Source organism: the organism of the source record quoted next, unplaced genomic scaffold (genome assembly GCF_019419815.1).
Source record: "Pyrus x bretschneideri cultivar Hongxiangsu unplaced genomic scaffold, Pyrus_bretschneideri_v1 Contig2, whole genome shotgun sequence".
Taxonomy (NCBI): Eukaryota; Viridiplantae; Streptophyta; class Magnoliopsida; order Rosales; family Rosaceae; genus Pyrus; species Pyrus x bretschneideri.
In genome coordinates this window covers 8266868-8285928 of record NW_025999501.1, presented here as the reverse complement: position 1 = coordinate 8285928, position 19061 = coordinate 8266868, and the positions used below count along the sequence as shown (strand labels likewise).

The following is a 19061-nucleotide window of genomic DNA, read 5'->3' as shown; positions in this document are numbered from 1 at the left end:
GACCTTTTACCTTCCTCAATGTATGAATTAACTTTTTTATGCTTTCATTTCCACTCTAATCATTCTGATTACGCTTCTTGTTTGCAATTTGATTTACTTAATCATTTAAAAAAGGGTTAGCATCAGGGGGAACTTCATTATTACATTTTGTAGACATCGTAATGTATTTTAATGATCCAACCGTCTTTATTTTTTGATTTTTCCCAAAGATCATGTCTACCAACACTCTTGTAAAATTTGACTTATCTGGATGAGGAGGACGATTTCAAGGGCCGACAAAAAATTGGTGTGCTGATGTCCCGATCTCAAATTCGACTTACATGAATGAAGAGAACGATTTAATATTAGTTTGAAAGCTAATTTAGACCTATTGTGTGACTTATAAGGCGAAATTATCTCCAGGGCCGACAAACTCGGACAAGTTTAAGTTTGATACTTGAGAGAGGATACACAGCAACTCTCTTCGACCTTAAAATCCAAGAACTAAAACGCAACTCAACTCAGTGGGACTGTCTTTTGGGTCTTCTAAAACCCAAATTCAGATTCTTCTTCTTCGTTGTGAGGTTGAGAAGTCGGAATCAGAGGACTGCAAACAAATAAACTCCGTTATCAAAATCACTACCCGTCCTTCAAATTATATGGAAGGTTTCTATTCAACAAAGTGGAAATAGGAAAATTTTTCTCAGCTAAAACAGAAGAAAGGAAAATCATGTACAGATTGTCATTTCTCTACCAGCGTTCTAATAGTTCAACAGCACGGCATATGCCGCTAAAAAAAACCATGTCCGAATTCCAGCATTTCTGAACTGTGCTATAAATGGCGCAACGAAAAAAGAGGCCAAAATACATGTAATCAAATGTAGGGAAAAGAAGGAAATTAGTTCGTATTGACATGTATACTAGACAACATGTTTGTTGATTCTTGTTAGAACGCACACCTTAAGTTTCCAGCCTATAATTGGTTGCTAAAATCGGAGACTCGAAACTTAAAGCCCACAGCATTGATGAACTTGGAGAGCATGCCATTTTCCACATGATATGGTGCTACAAATCTTTTCTCCTTATGCCTGTAGGAACACCATAACATACTGGTGATGCTCCAATTAAGAAAGGAAGACTGCAAGCTTCACGTGCTTGACTCGTGAATGATCCAATCTTCGGCCTATGATCACAAGAAAACGTCATTGGATCACTTTCACAAGCTTCAGGCAATTTCTTCCTCGAGACTTTCTTCTTGGCAATACCTTGACGGCCCCTAATGCTCAATGCCTCAAATTCTTCTGCTACTTTGCATTCGGCACAACCCTCAGAGGAACTCGATCTTTCTTTTAGCCAACCATCAAGCATGGCCTTTGCAAATCGGTTGATGTCCTTGTCTGTCACTTCCCATAAATTTCCAATAATGACAGGAGAACCAGCCAGCAGATAAGATAGTGCGGGACCGTGTGGAACATAACAACCATTCAGTGTCAGAGAACCGCTACTACATCCCATCAAAAGCGTAGCAGCACAATTTTCCAGACTCTGAATCTGATGCATGGGAATATAGTTCACCCCTGTACCACAAGACATACAGACACAAATGTTCGGTTTGATGTTTTAAAAACTTTTTATGCCAAATATAAAAAAACCAGAATGATAAAGTATACTTATAATCATACGTACCACTTCCATGGCTGATATATACAAACAACGTAAATAATAAAGTATAATTATAATCAAACGTACCACTTCCGTGGCCGATATATATAAAGAGGTCATGGCTTTTCAAGGCTTCTGCCAATTCTTCAGCAGGGGGTGCACATCCTGCCTTCCCCTGTGCAGGGTATTTAAATGAAAGGTTACTTACGGAAACATATAGATTTGTGTTTATATTGATATATAAAATATGCCACATCCTCATGAATCTAATTTCAGACAGTGGTGAGGAATGTTTCAGAATTCCCCAATTATAGAACACAGACGTCTGTGCGATAGTAGGAAAGAGAAAAACAGAAACCAGGATATTACCTCCAAATTTTGATCTCTGAACCACTTCTCAAATTCGATTTGTGTGATACCTAGATCACCACCTGGGTTCAGGAGATAAAATGCATCCAATGGATCAATCGAAGGGAATGAAGCCTCCTGACAGAAGGCATGCGATAAGCCCCCTGGTTTCTTAGTACTACATGCAACTTTATCTTGATGGTAATTCTTCTCCAGCGTTGCAAAGATGCTCCCAACAGAAGGCATGCGATAAGCCTCCTGGTTTCTTAGTATCGGTATATTCTCCCAAGGAAGCATCTGTTAATCATCATTTAATCAGCTTATTCAAATGATGATAGGTGTATTGAGAAAAAGAAAGGTATCAGGTGTTATACAGAAAAGTGTATGCTGCTAATTGCCTATTTAGCAAAAAGAAAACCAAGAAAGTTGTCTTGAATTTCATATACTGCCTTGTGCAAAAAAGAAAGCAGCAAAAAAACAAGCTAATTTGTCTTGAATTGACCTTGGATTACAAAAGCATGAATAATCAACCAAGAGCAGTTTCATGAGATGACACACTATATGCTCCACACATACAATGATCCAGCACAAACTTTCAAGAGACACAAAATAGCTTAGGGGCTAACCTTTGTAATCCTAGCATGACTAACAAGTTAACGACAATTGGACCAAAATGGTTGATGACCATCTAGAGTTATGTAGGAAATTGAGGGAAAGACTAGGATAATCATAATATATAATGAATTATATTGATCAAAATGGTTGACAACTCTTTTTATACTTCTGAGTAATTTCATGGTGTTCCGACACCCCCTTATTTCATTATAGAAAACTACAGAATTTGTTGGCCATCCATGCTTTGCTCAATTTAAAAGATAATATTCAGAGAAGAAAAACATTTGGCTCATAACTTTGCAAAAACCTCTCTAAATAAGTAGAAAACAGAGGAACCAAGCACAATACCTGCACCTCGAAGTCCAGCACTAGAATGATGGGCTCTCTATTTACAGTATCTAGCCCTTCAAGCTCATTCACTGCTCCCTGTATTAGTTGGAAAGCCAATTCAGATAGTTTCTGATAACCATTAGATTCATTAGGTGATGCCAACCAATTGTTTTCCTCGGAACATCCAGCTTTACCAATATAGCAACCTTTCTTGAAACAAAGCTGTGAAACATATGCACCTCCTCCTTCAAAGGCATATTTGGAACCCCCAAGAATGACTCTCAGAAGACTCTCATCTATGTCCATTTTGCACTTAGATTTCAAATCCCGTGCCAGCTTCTTATGTACCAAGTCCAGCTGCTTGCAGTTTGACGATTCTCCCAGAAGCACATATTTCCAAGGACCAAACCATAAATCTTCTAAGTTCCTGGTGCATGAAGACATAACACCATGAGCGCCAAGTGATACACAGTTCTCCAAATTGAAAACTGATGTCTAATGTTAAAACATTAAACAAGGTACAGAATTTCGTTTTCATAAAAATTCTACTGCCATTAACAGAATATATAGATTGAAAACCCAAATCTAAACTCATTATCTCAACAAAATCCAATAAAAATAAAATAGGTTGGTGGACATTCATGAGTCGCACAATTAAGCCCACGAAAGTTTGCATACAAAGAGAGGAAAGAGGAACCTACTTCAACAATTTACAGAGGCGACGATCAAGCTTATTTCTCCACATCCACCATAACGCCCTATTCTCTTTTGTATCTTCTTCTTCTTCGATTGAAGAAGACAAATAACTCTCCTCCAATATCATTCTAAATTCTGGAGCTACCCTGTCAACCACAGTGGAACCCCATGGGCAGCACCAACGCTTTCCAACCTTTCCTTCAGAAACACTAACAGAACCAGAACTTGTATCATCAGAGGAGTCTCCTGTGGAAATTTAACATAAACAAATTACTGCAAGTGTTAATCAGTGCAAGACATGCTATGAACTTCTGAATTCATGCCTACCAACATTAAAAATTTACCTTCTAATACTGAATCCACAGGTAGAAGCATAATGAAAGGTTGACTCTTCAAGTTCAAGCGTGATACAAGAATCCATGCATGAACACAAGTATGAAAGGACAACAGCTCCTGTAGGAAACTAGCATAAGGGCTTCCGAGCAAACTTATACAGATAATTGTATTGCAAGGAAGGCCGGCAAAAAACAGTGTTACAAATCCTTCAAGTTCTTGAATAGACTCAGGTGCAAGCCTGCATCAGATATGAACAAATCGTGTTAGAATGGTTCAATGACAGACACCTACAATTTTGTAACGTGACAAACACAACCTGAGTAAATTCCTTTTTTCTGATCCCAAACAAGTTGAGCCAGGAACATGTGAACCCTGAAAATAGGATTTTTAACAACATTAACTTATTAGTATGTGTTAAATAAAGGAATTAAACATTGGGTTTGCTATGCAACTACAACAATCTGGAATGCTAATTAGCTGAACACAATATGAAGATTAGAGAGCCTTAAAAGCAAATTCCAACATGCATTCACAGCAGTAGGGAGGTAATGTCCAAATGATGGTTTATTTCAATACTAAACAATCCAAGTGGTGACAAAACTTGTTCATAATTACCCAAGAACAGAACGATGAGTGTGCAACCAGAAAATATACCATTTGCATTTATCTTGGGAGCTAAGACATTCAAATAATTGATGTAAGCCCCCAAGTTTAAAATCTCTCATATAGATTCATTAGTATGTATGTAGCTTGATTATTGCTTAAATAGACTAAATAAACAGAATCAAAGTGTGTAAACATACCTCAGTGTTTACAAGGTGCTGAACATTACATATCCCAGATATATTTGTGAAAAATTGGCAACTAAGATGAGTGCCAAGTGAAGCTTGATGGAAATAAGAAGCCCAATGGTTTTCACGGAGAGTTTTAGAAGAAGACGACAAAGAAAAAAGATCACTTGAGGCAGAAAGCACAAATATAGCTGCAAGCAATCTGGAAACCTGTTTAGCACCAAAAGTCAATCATCTTGAATAATGACAACATTATAGAAACCAAATAAAAGCAAAACGACAAAAAATATAGGAAGACACTTGGATTTGTAATAGAAGAAACTCAAATCCATAACATCCAAATTAAATGCGGTTATTATTTAAGTTTTACACAGATAAGGAACTAAAACTCCTTACAAAATAAGTCTGCTACCCTTACAACGCCGTGATCATCCACCCATATTCAAATTTTAACAAAACAAAAGAACACTAGTGAACTTAAATGATGTAGCAGTGACAATAAAAAACAATCTGAGCTCCTGTCATGTTTACAGAATCCAATAAATACAATTGAACTTACTCATAAAGCCATAGGAAATATTTTAAATGAAGAAAAGCATACCACAAGATCCTCTTAAATCTATATATTCTGTTACAAACACAGTATAGTATAAACCTAGGACAGATCTATCTTTCAAAGGCTCCATAGCATTCCTCTAAAAACCGTCAACCAACTTTTTGAACTGCATGACTCAATGCAGTAATACAATCCCATCATAAAATTGACCTCCCTTTTAAAAAACATGGAACGCAATGGATTGCGAGTTCAAAATAATTCCTGTAGAAATTATGGTTAACAGGATGTTCCAGATTACTTTTTAGGCATTTGAGTCACCATCCACCATTTGTAATGAGACTACACGCAGGACCAGAGGTTTGAATTCAAAGCCAAAAACACTCAACTGACCAAAATGCAAAGAAGCCACAGTTCAGGCTAAAGTTACTTAAAGCACTAAATGTTACAGAAGCAGCCAAGAAATTGTTTTCCTTTTCAATACATAAACATCCCCAACTATGTTAGACTATGTAATCCAATTTGACAAGAGTTGACCCTGTAACATTAAAATAAAACCAGGGTTACTTTCCGCCCAGTACGACAATGTTGCAACATGCCTTTCAAAAGAAGCTAGCTTTACTTGAGCCTAAAAAAAATGATTTCATTTTTCTTTTGGAAAAAAAGGAGTCATGAAACAAAAGAGATATAGTAGTTCATAAAGACAAAGGCTCAGGATTTGCTCCTTACTATAATAGTGTGACGTATGCACTTGACATCAGAATAAAGTCCATTAACAACTCACAAACACATGGAGAATGATATATCAATGAAAACACTACAGCCAATGCAATGAAAGGACTATGAAAGAATATAAATAGAAAATCAAAATAAAAGAAAAAAGAAAGGTAGAGTTGACCTTCTGGAAAAGTACAGGAACATCGCGGCAGAGAACAAAAGCTAGCATCAACCAAGACACTAGTTTTGGTAGCTGAATATGAGGCAGATCAGAGCACATACTCCTGGTGAAAGAAAATCAAGAGAGAGAAAAACAATTAGCATTATTACAAATCTGAACAATGCACTCATGTTAACATTTGCATCTGTCATTAGGTATTTGCCTTGGAATTGAAATTTTTTCTTAGGTCTTTACATTGGCATCCATTGTCAGTTAAAGCCAATATTCAACGGTAAAGGCAAAAAAAAAAAAAATTTCAAAGCTAGCTTTTAGGACAGTTTTCCAGCGCTAAAGCATCATATAAGAAACAAACAATATGCTCACCACGATTGCTCTTTTTCTAAATTATCAATCATTTACAGATGTCACTGTAGCACAAAGTGAATTTAGACAAATGATACTAATTCTGGAAAACCTAAAATTCTTATTAGACGAACATATACACATGGCTTTGCTTCTAAAAGCATTTGGGCCAGTTAAGAGAAGCAACCAAACAAGTTTTGTTCTTCAATTAGCCAAAATTAGGATGCCATCCTTAGTCACCCTGATTCTTTAAATAAAATTTTATACCCTTTTAAAGCTACTGGGACAAATTTTCAGCTGGCAACTCGGGATTTTCTATTACTTTTTTAGAAAAAGGGCTTTTGTGTTCCAAAGATGCCTTTCTTCTCCTATTAAAACTAAAATGTGACTGTTTGGCTCCAAACATAAAGCAACTGATTATCATTCCAAATTATTAACTCCTTTTAAATTTTAGAGAGAGGGAGAGAAAAAAACTTGCATGAAATTCTCTCTCACTGTCTCTGAAAAGGTTTTCTTGCAGGTCAAGGGCACTTCCAGCAGATTTATTTTCTCTGAAAGTGACACAATTTCAATTTTTAAACTTTTTCGACATTGTTTGCTGCAATTGCATGTACCCATAAGAGCATGGGTAAACTTTATAAATCCATTGCAGCTTATCCCAAAAAGAAAAAAAAATTGAAGGCATTACTCATCTCTTTTATACTAAGAAGGAAGTGACCAGTGATACTCCTGATTCTAAATTAAGGCATTTTTACGCAATAAGCATGCATAGACATACATAAGAACTTACTATTAAGATTACCTGGTTTCCTTAGAACAGTAACTCTTCAAAGACAACCAACTTATGTTCAACAGTACTTCTGCCCGTTCAACACAGAACACATCCCCGGGGATCTCCTTTGCCATTAAATCAAGCAAGGAAGTCAATGGAACAGTTGAGGTAATAGGACAAAATGGGTTTCGGCTGACCAAGACTGATACAGTTTGCACTATAATTTCATGTGTCTCATGAATTTGACCACGAGTCTCCAAGCATTTTCCTGAAAATTGCTAAATTTAATCAATAAATATTTTACGGAAACAAAAAAGTTTTAAAGCAAAACACAAAACAAAGTTCCATGTCCATTGGATCTCATACTTTAGCCATAACTTGCAAAACAAAATGCAAGAACACAACTATGTATGGAAATCATGACACGTTTGGCAATTCAAAAGCAAGAAACTATAGTGCTAAGAAAATTGTTAATAATACTAATGATAGCATTAAAAATGATAGGACAATTTTATGCAGATGAATCCACCCTTAAAAGTCTCTGAACTTTAGTTTCTTCCATGGTGCTATGTCTGACCTCTCAAAATCAAAATTAATCACACATAAAAGTAAAATGGTACTGATCATTTCTCATTTCACAAAGATCAGCTACATAAACCACCACAACCACATGATAAAAAAGAGTCCTAAAACAAGGAAGAGGTTAGAGACAAAACTCAAAGCATCTTTCATAGTTCCAAAAAACGCACACAATAAGCATTGTCCATCCTTTTCCAATAAGCATGACCACCATCATCACCACCTCGGCCCACACTACTGGTGCTGACACCATGCTCAGCCTCATCAGCGCTGGCCTTACCAAAGGGCAACACACATGAGCTGGCATTGGTGTTGGGAAATGAGGCAAGAGCCATGACTTGAATCTCTATCAATTTTTTAAATAATTTTCCTTTAGGCTAAAATAGTAACAAAATTTTCATTAAAAGATGGGTGTAATGAGAAACTATTACAGTGCAAACAGAAGTTCATTCAATAGACAAACATGCATGCAGATATAGAAAGTAAGAGATTATAACGTAGAGCTGCCCCCTACCTAATCCTGTGAGAAGCCTGAGTGATAAACGCCTGCGGACAAACTCCCATTTTAAATGTACTAAGTCTGTCACTAACCCAGATTCCATAACTTCCATAGGAAGACATTGCCAACACCTCATTTGGTTGCAAATGCAAGTTACATTGCACCCAAAAGCAACCTCACAGCTTTTTAAATCCAAAAGAAATTCCCTCTTGCTAAAAGTATCAGGGCTATCACGCTCACTTTTTCCTTGCAGATGTTTTGAAGGACCAAGTTGGACGATGCCATTTCCACTTATGCTTTGGTTCTGAGAAGATTGATATCTAGACCGAGTTACCCTCAAATTGTGCTCAGGTACTGAAACCTGATTCTTCACGACCGGTTTTGGTGCATTTTTGGTCTTTTTACATTTTTTAGCATCCATCTTGCTTTTCAGGCCCTCCTTAGTGGGTTTTCTATTATCCCGCTGTTTTTCTTCAGAAACAGTATATATACTGCTAACACAATATCCAACGTCTTTAAAACTAGCTTTTCCAGGCATTGTCCATTCAACACACTCTTCTTCTGGACAACTAACAGAATTTTTCCACTCAGAAAGATTTAGTATGGCAATGGCTGATTTGTACAGGTTTTCAGCATGCGACAACTTATCTGACGATGTACTTCTTGTATTTTCAAAAATGCTTTGATATAAATCACCAAGATTCTGATTAACAGTTGCTTCCAGCAACAATCTGCATTTCATGCAAGAAAGATCTGTGCTGCAAGCCCCAAAATATTGCTTGGCACTTTGCAGTTCCTTTTCCGCCAAATCCCAAAGTTGCTGCTTGTGGTAAAGCTTTCCTAAAGACACTCAAATTTGAACAGTGAATTAGCAAGTTATTACAATCCGCTTCTTTTGAAACCAGGGGCGAAGGAAGAAATAATTGTGAGACAACGGACAAGAAATAAGAGAGTTGTTATACCCAAGACAGTAGAAAAAACAATTGTAAATAGTGGCAAGCTCTGTGAGCAGGAAAAAGCTTTTCCAAATTGTAAAAAACCTTCAGCCTCAGCTCCTTTACCAATTATTTCAAGGATAACCCCTACCTGCAGGTTATATGGGAGATCCAAATTCAAATCCAATGTTAGTAAAAGATAGGTCCAGACTTGAACTTTGACAAGATTGACAGAAAGAGGAAGAAAAACCTGAAGAGTGCTCTCAAGATAACATTGAGTGCATTCCATGGACTCAGATAATAGCTTTCCAGGTCACATGAACTAGTATCAAAAAGCCAAACTTCACTAACAACCTGATCTTTGCATATGCATATCATGAATGCTATATGTTAACTCCTGACAAATACCCCCTTCATTGTACTTTTTGGGCTGTCGCTCAGAAGAGAACATAAATTTCCCTCCAAATAGTTTAGCACGTAAGTTGTGAGCTTCTTTTGCATATGAGAGAGCCTACAGAATATTAAGAAATATGAATACAAAATCATCATGCAGGAATCCCCTTGATTAAACCATGAAAGCATCTCAACATCTACTAATTAACAGTGCAAAATACTTTGTTAGCATTTAACGAACCAAAATAAATCAAGTTAAATAAACTAATGCAGACTACCTCAATTAACCGTCCATTTGAAACAAGTCTTTCCGATAAATCATAGTAGAGATATCCAGCCATGTAAGCAGACCAAGTCGATACAGGAGCCTAGAAGAAGAGTACCAAAATGTATTTATTGTGTCATTAAGGCATAAGAGTTCATGATGGCAACTTGAGAGAAACTTACCTGTGATATAAGTCCAAAAGCAGCTTCCTTAACTTCATCAATTGTGATATCTGATCGAAACAAGCTTTGACGATTCCATGGGCCCCGAGAAAAGTTTGGAAACAGAAATGAGAAACTATGTTGGAACACTAATAGTAATGGTGTGGAATCCTTTAGAGAATCTATCCAAAAAGCATTAGACTTTGAAAGTTCACCACAATGATCTGATAAGTTCATAATGAATGTCTCATTTACAGGTGAGGCACAAAGGGCATGGCTAATCCTCCTACATTCCCAAAATCTGGCCACGCACTTCTCTAATGGGACATTCCTCCATTTAAATAATATAATCATAAGCTTATGTATATCATTATGAAAGTCCATGCAACCCTGAAGATAATGAAGAAACAAAAGCATTGTCATTGTTAAGAATAAAATCATGTCCTAAAGAAATAATATTTTCAGGTGGATCCTACAGCACCAACAACATCAGAGGACAAACCTTGACAGATAACAAATCAATGACATTGTAAAGTAGCAACATAGTATTTTCAGACAACATGGAGCACTTGTCAGCCGGAGAGCAATTATCAGGAGTAGAAATGCCCAACCATAGATTAATGGCAGCACTGATATCTTCAAGCACTTGCTGCTCATGAGTCATAACAAACACAAATAAAATAGTTGGAAATATTGTAAATTCAATGACACTTAAGCATATAGAAACAGCATATAAAGCTTTTTAGCAGTAATTACTCAATCTTAGTAAGTAACTTTCATGATTTAGCACCTTTGAGTTGGGTTCAGCTTCCTGGGTAGAAAGTGCACGTAAGCAATATGCCACAGCTAATTGATGGCAAGGAGAAATTTCATGGGTACAGGTTTCATCATACATCTCACTCTGATACAGTAGCTTATTGATGTCAGCCAGAAACCCAAAAATCAAAGGGTTACCCGCTAAAGGCGAGTCATTAAGATTCGGAAAAACAACAAAAAATAAACTAATATCTAAATTGACTTACAAGTAAACATATTGCATCCGATAAACACTGAATACAGTCCTTCAGACCTTCGCTTCCAGAAAGCCTTAATGCCCTTCCCTTTTTCAACAAAATTCTTGATTTTTGTAACCAACTATTTGGTGTGACATACACATCTTTCAGCAGGAAATCTATAATTTTCATTTGCATTTTCTGACAAAACTTAGGGTTCACAGCAGTCATTCCCTCATAAGCAAGAAGTTCCTGATATTTCAAGATAGAAATGCAGACGTGAGAAAAGTTAGTACAAGTGCAACCTAAAGTCTAGGGATATATATATATATATATATATATAATGAACTCCAACTGCAAAGAAATACAAAATGTTCCAACCTGTTCCAAAACGGTTTCGTTAATCTTCTTTGGGACTTTCTTATAAGACAATAACAAACTGTATAAGGTTGGAGCATCATCTTCAACATTCACATCCTTGTAACGCTTACATTCCATCTAGATATGGCATAATAAAAGTAAGATACCAGATACAGCATATTAAGTGAACACAATAGATAATTATAACATGATTAGAATGAGATTTTGTGTCGACATTTGATGATTAGATGATGTTAAGTAAACACAACACGAAAAGTAAAGGAAGTTCCAGATGATACCTTAACCCACTGCTTCACCACAGCCATAGGACCTGGCAGCCTCCCAAACAAGTTTGCAGCAATGGACCAATTTTCAAGGCTCTCTAATAAAGTTCTTTTCGCATCATAACTCTGCAATTCATTAAGAACGTCCAAAAGAAAAGCACTTCTCGTACAGCACTCATTATAGAAATCTAAAATGGCATCTTCTGACAGATCAACCTCGGACGCCTCTTGTTTGTGTACAAACATCTCACAAAGACGTATAACACGAGTCCATGATGCCTTACAACATAAGTTCAAGGCCTGTGATGCCTGCAGAGGTACTTTACAAAGTCAAGCAAAAGAAAGGCCTCAACAAGGAATTGTAAAGTACAAAAATGCTTTTGGTATAAGGTGGTTTTATCTTTTCATAGGAAACTACATTTCATTAAAAGAAAAGAGAAATTATAGTAGACGACATATACACTAAGCTTAAATAATTAAAAACCTGCCTCCACCAATAAACGATCCACATACAACTACAAAATCTAACAGCAATTCACAGAACAATCATACAGCTACATCCCCATCCAATAAGATTGAAAAAGAGTATCTATCCTGTACAAAGGGACTACATGACCAAAAAGAAACATCAGAAAACAACAGAAAATTTCCTTGAATTTGGTTAAATTAGGTCAGGAGTGAAACATATTTAAACATAGCAAGAGCCTGGATTGTCTATAAGGGTCATGGCTAACTTCTAAACATAAAAGGTTCAGTTAATAAGAAATAAAGCAGTGCCTTATCTGGAACTCTCTCCAGTTCAAATGAAAGTGCAGATGCAAATATTCATCTAGAAGCTTAAACTATAGCACAAAGCGATCCTATTCTTAAGGTCTACCGCATCTTGTATGGGTATTAAATCCATCTAGCATCGAACTTTCAAAAAGGGTATGGAGAAAAATTGCTCACTTTTCGTTATTACCTTGTCAACTGCTTTTGAGTTATACCAAAGTGGCTACACTATATCATCTCCTTTAAGAAGCACTCATTTTTTAAGTTATTCAGTCTGACTGTATAACATGCCAAACCGTCTGACAAGATATCGTTTTCCCTTTTTCAGCCACAATGTGTGTTATGTACCCCCACACACAAATATATACATGACATTGTTTTATTTGAGGGGCTTTTCATCCTTGCAAAAAATGAACTTTGGTTGGAGAACTAAAGATAAACGTTTTGGATCTATCAAACTACAATGAGGAGTGGGGACAACAAAGCGTCCCTCAAATGGTCATATTTGAGGGATATACATATGTGAAACACATTGGACAGGGAGCAGATTAATACATTGACAACAGAGCAAACATCTTTAGATACTTGAGGTAAAACATTTGCAATGACAATACTGCTATGGTGCTACCCAAATCGAGTAGTGTAATATATGTATCTAACTCTAAAGGATTATCATGGCTCTTTACACATAAACAACTACAGAGGTGCCCCTCACATATTCGATAGTATTTAAATATTAAGCCCATAGTTCCAGTATTTCTGCATATAGACAACATAAATAAATGTGTCAATTTCCAGATATATTCTTTATCTTGATACATGGTGTTTTTGGATAAAGAAATTGAGAGAAAAAAAATACAGAGAATTTTTTGCATTTGAACAATAAAATTTGGAGCGGAATGGAGACAAAAGATGAGAGGTTTGCAAAGAAAATGAAATTTGTGTTGTGCTTGATTTTTGAAAAAATATCCTGAATTGAACATTTCTTTCTGTCTTTCTTCTACCTATCCAAACAAGAATAAGAGAAAGTAAATACCCCCTCTTCCCTCTCGAATCTACTACCTATAAATTTTAATAACTAAACGCAATATATACGAAAAAAAATACCAAATCTATCTAATATGGACCTCAAACCAAGCCTCGGGAATCATCTTTGGAACTTAAAACAAAATAGTTCTGATGAAATGTAGATCAAACTAAATTACTAAAGCTAATTGTATAAAATGGTTGTTAAGAGAACAAGAAACTTCAAACAAGATATAGTTCAATGTTTAGAATGGATGCATGGCAAGAATTTATTCAAGCCATAAAAGCACTTACAGAGCCAAGTACAATAAAGATAACAAGTAGAATATAATAGAAACCAACATTACTTTAGACTGAAAATGATGCTTCTCATACTACACCATATGCCATCCAGTCATAAATATTCATTCTGTAAAAGAATACCTCTTTTAGCTCCTTGTTCCGGTACAAATGTACCCCGATATTGTACAGAGAGACATACAGATGCTTTAGACCATGAGGTTGAATCCAAACACTGGTGATGACATTTTCAAGTATTTGCACACTCTTCTGAAATAAGAAAAAGGCAAGCCAGTTACCTAGTTTGCGCAGATAAAGATTGTGCTGTACAAGAGTCATAAGAAATAAACATTTCACTAATGAGAAAACAAATAACTGGGACCATTTCAGCATTATATCACAAGAATGACAACCTGAATGTTCAGCTTTGTTATGATGGAGAGGGTAAAAGCAGCCACAGCAACATCAAGGGTGCTGTTTCCATCAAATCCATCTCTATCCACCTCATATGTACATCTGTACCTAGGCACAAGCATATTTCAGATAAATCTTGCAATCTTGTAAGACAGTAGTTAGGGAAAAGACTGAAGAAATTGTGGATTAAAAGACCAAGCAACTTCATTCACGTGTTCATAGTACTCAAAGAAACGAAACACTGAACCTTATCATTGACTCACATTTTAAGAGAAAGAAAAACGTCACAAAACTGATGGAATGCACCCTGGATATGGCACACTTCAGTAGAAACAGAAGCAGCTTCATTATTAGTAATAATCTGTTTCCTTCCTGAATTTACAAACTCTGTAAGCGGCTGGCATAAGAATTTCAATGCATTAAAATAAGACAGAAGATAGTTCTTTCTATCCTTCTGCATTTGAATCAATGAGTCCCCACTGTCCGAACTCAATTGCGAATTGGATAACAAAGAGTCATCATTGCAGCCAATTTGGAAATAACTTCTCAATGAACCAAGCAAACCGGACAAGCGATTCACTGTGTCCCCATCATCAAGCAAAACTCTAATTGCACCTTCAAAGGATTGAAAATGACCAACTTTTGACTTCATACTACGATCAACAAAGTGCAATCCAGTGGCATAAACCCTCAGAATTAACTGAAAAGGTGTTCCAGCCTGCACAAAAAGGTAGTATTTTAATTGCAACATACAAATGCAAAAACTGCCAATGAGTACCAGTTTAGTGAAATTTATATGAGCAAACTACATAAATAAGATACCTGATGGAAATCACCTGCTAACTTATTTAAATGAGATCCAATAATACCGCAAAGGTTTGTGTTTGTAGTTTGACATTTCTTGGCACAATAAGCAATAAGTTCAACTAACTCTTTTCCTGTATTTTCCACTTCAGCCTGCCAAAGTTTACAGAAATGCAATCATTCTGACTAATTCAAGTTATAAATCCGTAAGTAATTATCTCCAAACAGTTCATATGAAGATAGCACCACCTCCAAAAGTAAAGAAATTGTATATAAGGTTCAAGGCAACATTTGTTTATGAGGTACAATTCAAATAAATAAAAAGTTGCCATCAAGATGTAACTCAGTAACAAGGGAAAGTACTAAAAGTCCACGCATATGAATTGGTGATCAACTGTATGTTGCAGCGTAATTCTCATAAGAAAGACAATAAAAAGTACTTAGTCCAAAGAAAATTGATGAAAATGAACAATAAACAAGTGGAAAATCTAGCTTAAGTTCTCCTCCACACAAGAACTTTAGTTAGAGACCCTGTCATATAATTTCTTCACCAAAATTAAGGTCCAAAGATAGCACGTTGTGTTCATTTATTAAGGGATAGTAACAAATTAAAACATACATTGCATGTGAATTTTAGTATACTAAAAATATGAAATAATTCAGATTAAATACCACACAGACTAGTCCAAGGTTTTACAAGGGTGGTGCTATCCAACACTCCTTTTTACCTTTCCCACACTCCTCTCAATTCCCGGCCGTCAAATTGAATGAATTGAAGAGGATCAAAGGGCAGAAATTAACAGAGGGAGTGTGGAAAGTAAAAAAGGGTGTGTGGATGGCACCACCCCTTTACAAAGGACCTATATGCTACTAATTAGAATGATTTTTTAATTAGGATATTCTCATGTACATTCACTTCTACCAAAAATTTGATACTTGTTTATTTTATGATCAAATAACAATTTTTTAATAAATATTAACTAAACTGTTACATTATTTGCAGAAACAACAATTAATATAAAAATCAATTCAATTAGACATAACATTCTTTTCTCTATTTTTTTGTCAAAGAGTCATATAATATTTGTGGTCTTCAATAATCACTGTGATATTTTTCCCTTTTCATTTCCTTGGATAAAAGTGAAGCGGAAAACCTACCCTAAATTAATTATCTAACTATACCATTGTAATGCGATTGTTGAGCCAAAAGAATAATACAATTAAGAAAACAATTATGATATGTCTTAAAAAAGAAAACAAAGGGAATCAAATCGAAGGTCTAAATCATACCAAGTAGATACAACGAAAAAAAAAAAATGTAACAAATAAAAAATCTGCATGATCTGATGTCTAATTCCCAAGCCATCATACATTTTCAAACGGGCCAAAGTACTTTGAACCCAGAAGATATGGAAACCTTTCTTTAGCTTAGTTATTATATGGTATCCCAAAGTTCAAGAATACAAATAAAAGCATGTGATCATATTTCTGCCATTTAGTTGAAATAGAGGTCAAAATGTCTAATACAAACTGGCTCAGCCTTCAAACGAATATCTGGAAACTAAACATTGACATGGGCACTGACCATTTAGGAGCATAAACATCTTGGTCAAATCACATTCCTCAGTCCTAAAATACACATTTAAAACCATCTGCATTACCTTACATTCGTGGACAAGGGAGTCCAACAAGCAAAATAAGATGCGAGTGAGTGTGAATGTATCCTCTTGAAACAAGAATAAAGATGAACATATTGTACGGGCAAACTGCATGAACAAAAGAAAAAGACTGATTAGATAAGTGCATCAAATTTTTTATACAATCCGTACTATAGAATCAAACATAGGCTACCTTGAACATTGTGTCTTTCATTGGCGACTTAGCATACTCGGTCATGGTTACAATGCAGAACTTTTGCACAAGATCCCCATTGAAGACCGATAGCTCCCCAACTAAAAATTGAGTACACCTACTCAGATAGGCAACCAGATTCCTGTGCAACTTCTCACATGTGCTTGCATCTAATACCCTAAGACATTTCATATCAGGTACACCAATCAGTAAACTACTTATCATTGCTGTAAAATCACAAATAATGTTAAGTGCTCGAAATGCCAGTGAAACTGTGCCTGCTTCAGATAAGTTCAGGGTTCTGCTTTTCAACTTGAAACATTTAATTCAAAATACTAACAGCAATATTGTACGGAAAGCGAAAATCGGATGACTCACTCACCGGAACCACGGCATGACCTCCTCAGCCAAACAAAGCACCCGCTCAAACACCTCACTGTCCTTACTCTGACTCATGGCCGCACATTTCACAAGCGTCACCACAATTTCACCCACCAAAGACCCAAAATCTTTATCTCCGCCCCCCTTCTCCACATCCGGCACAAATCTCCGATCCGATTTCACCGATTTCTTCGACCCACATTCAATCGCCTTAAGGCTCTCCAAAACCCTAAATCCCTCACTTTCCGCATCCTTGTACCGCCCACATGCCACGAGGCAACTCACCATCCTCACCCTCGGGTAGTGAAACGAGCACGGCGAAGCGGACAACACAGAGGACACGGCGGCCAGGCAGTCGAGGCAGAGCCGATAAATATCGAAGAGTTCGAGGGAAAATCTGTCATCTAACTTTGAGGGGTCGGCAAGGCGTTTGGGGAGAAGGGATAGCGTGCGGTTGAGGAAGGGGAGGAATTTCTTGGCGAGCGAGCGGAGGAGGGTTTGGTGGTCTTGGGATTTGGTTGATTTTTTTGTTTTTTTGGGGTTCTGGAGTTCAGTGAAGGGCTGAAGGTAGGCGGCGACTAGGGGATGAAGGCCGGCGGAGTTGGAGGCTTCAAGTTTTGAAATGATGGCGGTCTCCTCCATGGTCGGTGGAGAAAGAGAGAGAGTGTGAAATGTCTGGCTTTTTCTGGGCTTAGGGCGCGCCAAGACATCCCCTTTCGAGCTTATTTAAAAAAAGAAAGGAAAATGGAGCTGTAATTCCCATTTTACTTTCGAGGCTTTTTTTCTTATTTGAACAATAACGGTTAAATCACGTCAACATTTTATATAAAATATTTTTACAGAGACAATAAGATAAAAAATAATGTATGAAGAGGGAAGGGAAATGAATGAAAATAAAAGGGAAGATAATCCTACATCTTTTATTTTTCCTAGTTTGGTGCACTTTACTACTTTTATTTTTCTTATTCTAACTTTTATACTTAAAATTTGATTCTTTTGCCATTTTGATACCTCTATTAGTACTGGTTTGGTATTAATGTGTTTTTTTCAAAAGTGGGTATCAAAAAAAAAATCTGAGTTTTTTTATGTTTGGTAAACATTCAACTTTAGCTTTTTTTACAGTTTTATGTGAAAAAAAACTGAGAGTTCAAAGCAACAAAAGCTAGCTTTGAAAAATCGACTTTTTTTTGCTTCCACAACTTATGCTCAAACCTAATTTGCAAGAGGCGCTGAGCCCTTTAATGAAACTTTCAAACACCCAAAATTACCTTAAACAATTAAATAATTACACATAATACTAATTGGAAAACGTCGTTGACTTCAATTGGAAGGTCGTCTTCGTCGATCCCGCCACAACGTCGTTCATTCCTAGCTTCAGCAGTCACTGTTATTGACCTTGGATTCCATACCCTAGGATGTTGTTTTTGCCTCTGTCCTTCCTCCCATCTCTTGTCCATTCTCTCTCACTCCCATGCCGACAAAATCATGCCAAGAAATACCACCATCTTTTCCGACGAGGACCAGATTTGGTTTTGGTATCGTAGATTTGCCCAAATTGCACCGATTATAAGTGACTAATCTTCATTTTTCTGCAAATTAGGAGAGCCCAGATTGCCCAGATGGACACCAAAACTCAATCATTCCAAATACCCAAAATTAAATAAAGGAACTACTTCGTATGATCAAATTCACACTATACAGTTTCAAATAGAAAAAATGATTAGTCTCGAAAGAAGAAAGAAATC

At 36.4% G+C, this 19061-nt stretch overlaps 1 protein-coding gene across 1 annotated transcript; it reads right to left on the bottom strand.

Annotated features, from left to right (window-relative positions):
- Window positions 1-701: 701 nt before the first annotated feature.
- Window positions 702-18045, bottom strand: LOC125476899 (separase-like). The gene is given in 29 exon segments (XM_048583518.1): window positions 702-1556; window positions 1729-1816; window positions 2011-2286; window positions 2953-3361; window positions 3636-3876; window positions 3975-4204; window positions 4283-4338; window positions 4770-4967; window positions 6209-6311; window positions 7353-7590; window positions 8416-9240; window positions 9363-9486; window positions 9586-9614; window positions 9617-9692; window positions 9694-9846; window positions 10007-10096; window positions 10176-10544; window positions 10657-10803; window positions 10945-11055; window positions 11177-11398; window positions 11528-11644; window positions 11806-12099; window positions 14011-14136; window positions 14280-14388; window positions 14544-14998; window positions 15103-15237; window positions 16746-16850; window positions 16936-17113; window positions 17318-18045. Coding segments are annotated over 29 exon segments (6657 nt in total). The 5' UTR covers window positions 17959-18045; the 3' UTR covers window positions 702-1044.
- Window positions 18046-19061: the final 1016 nt, after the last annotated feature.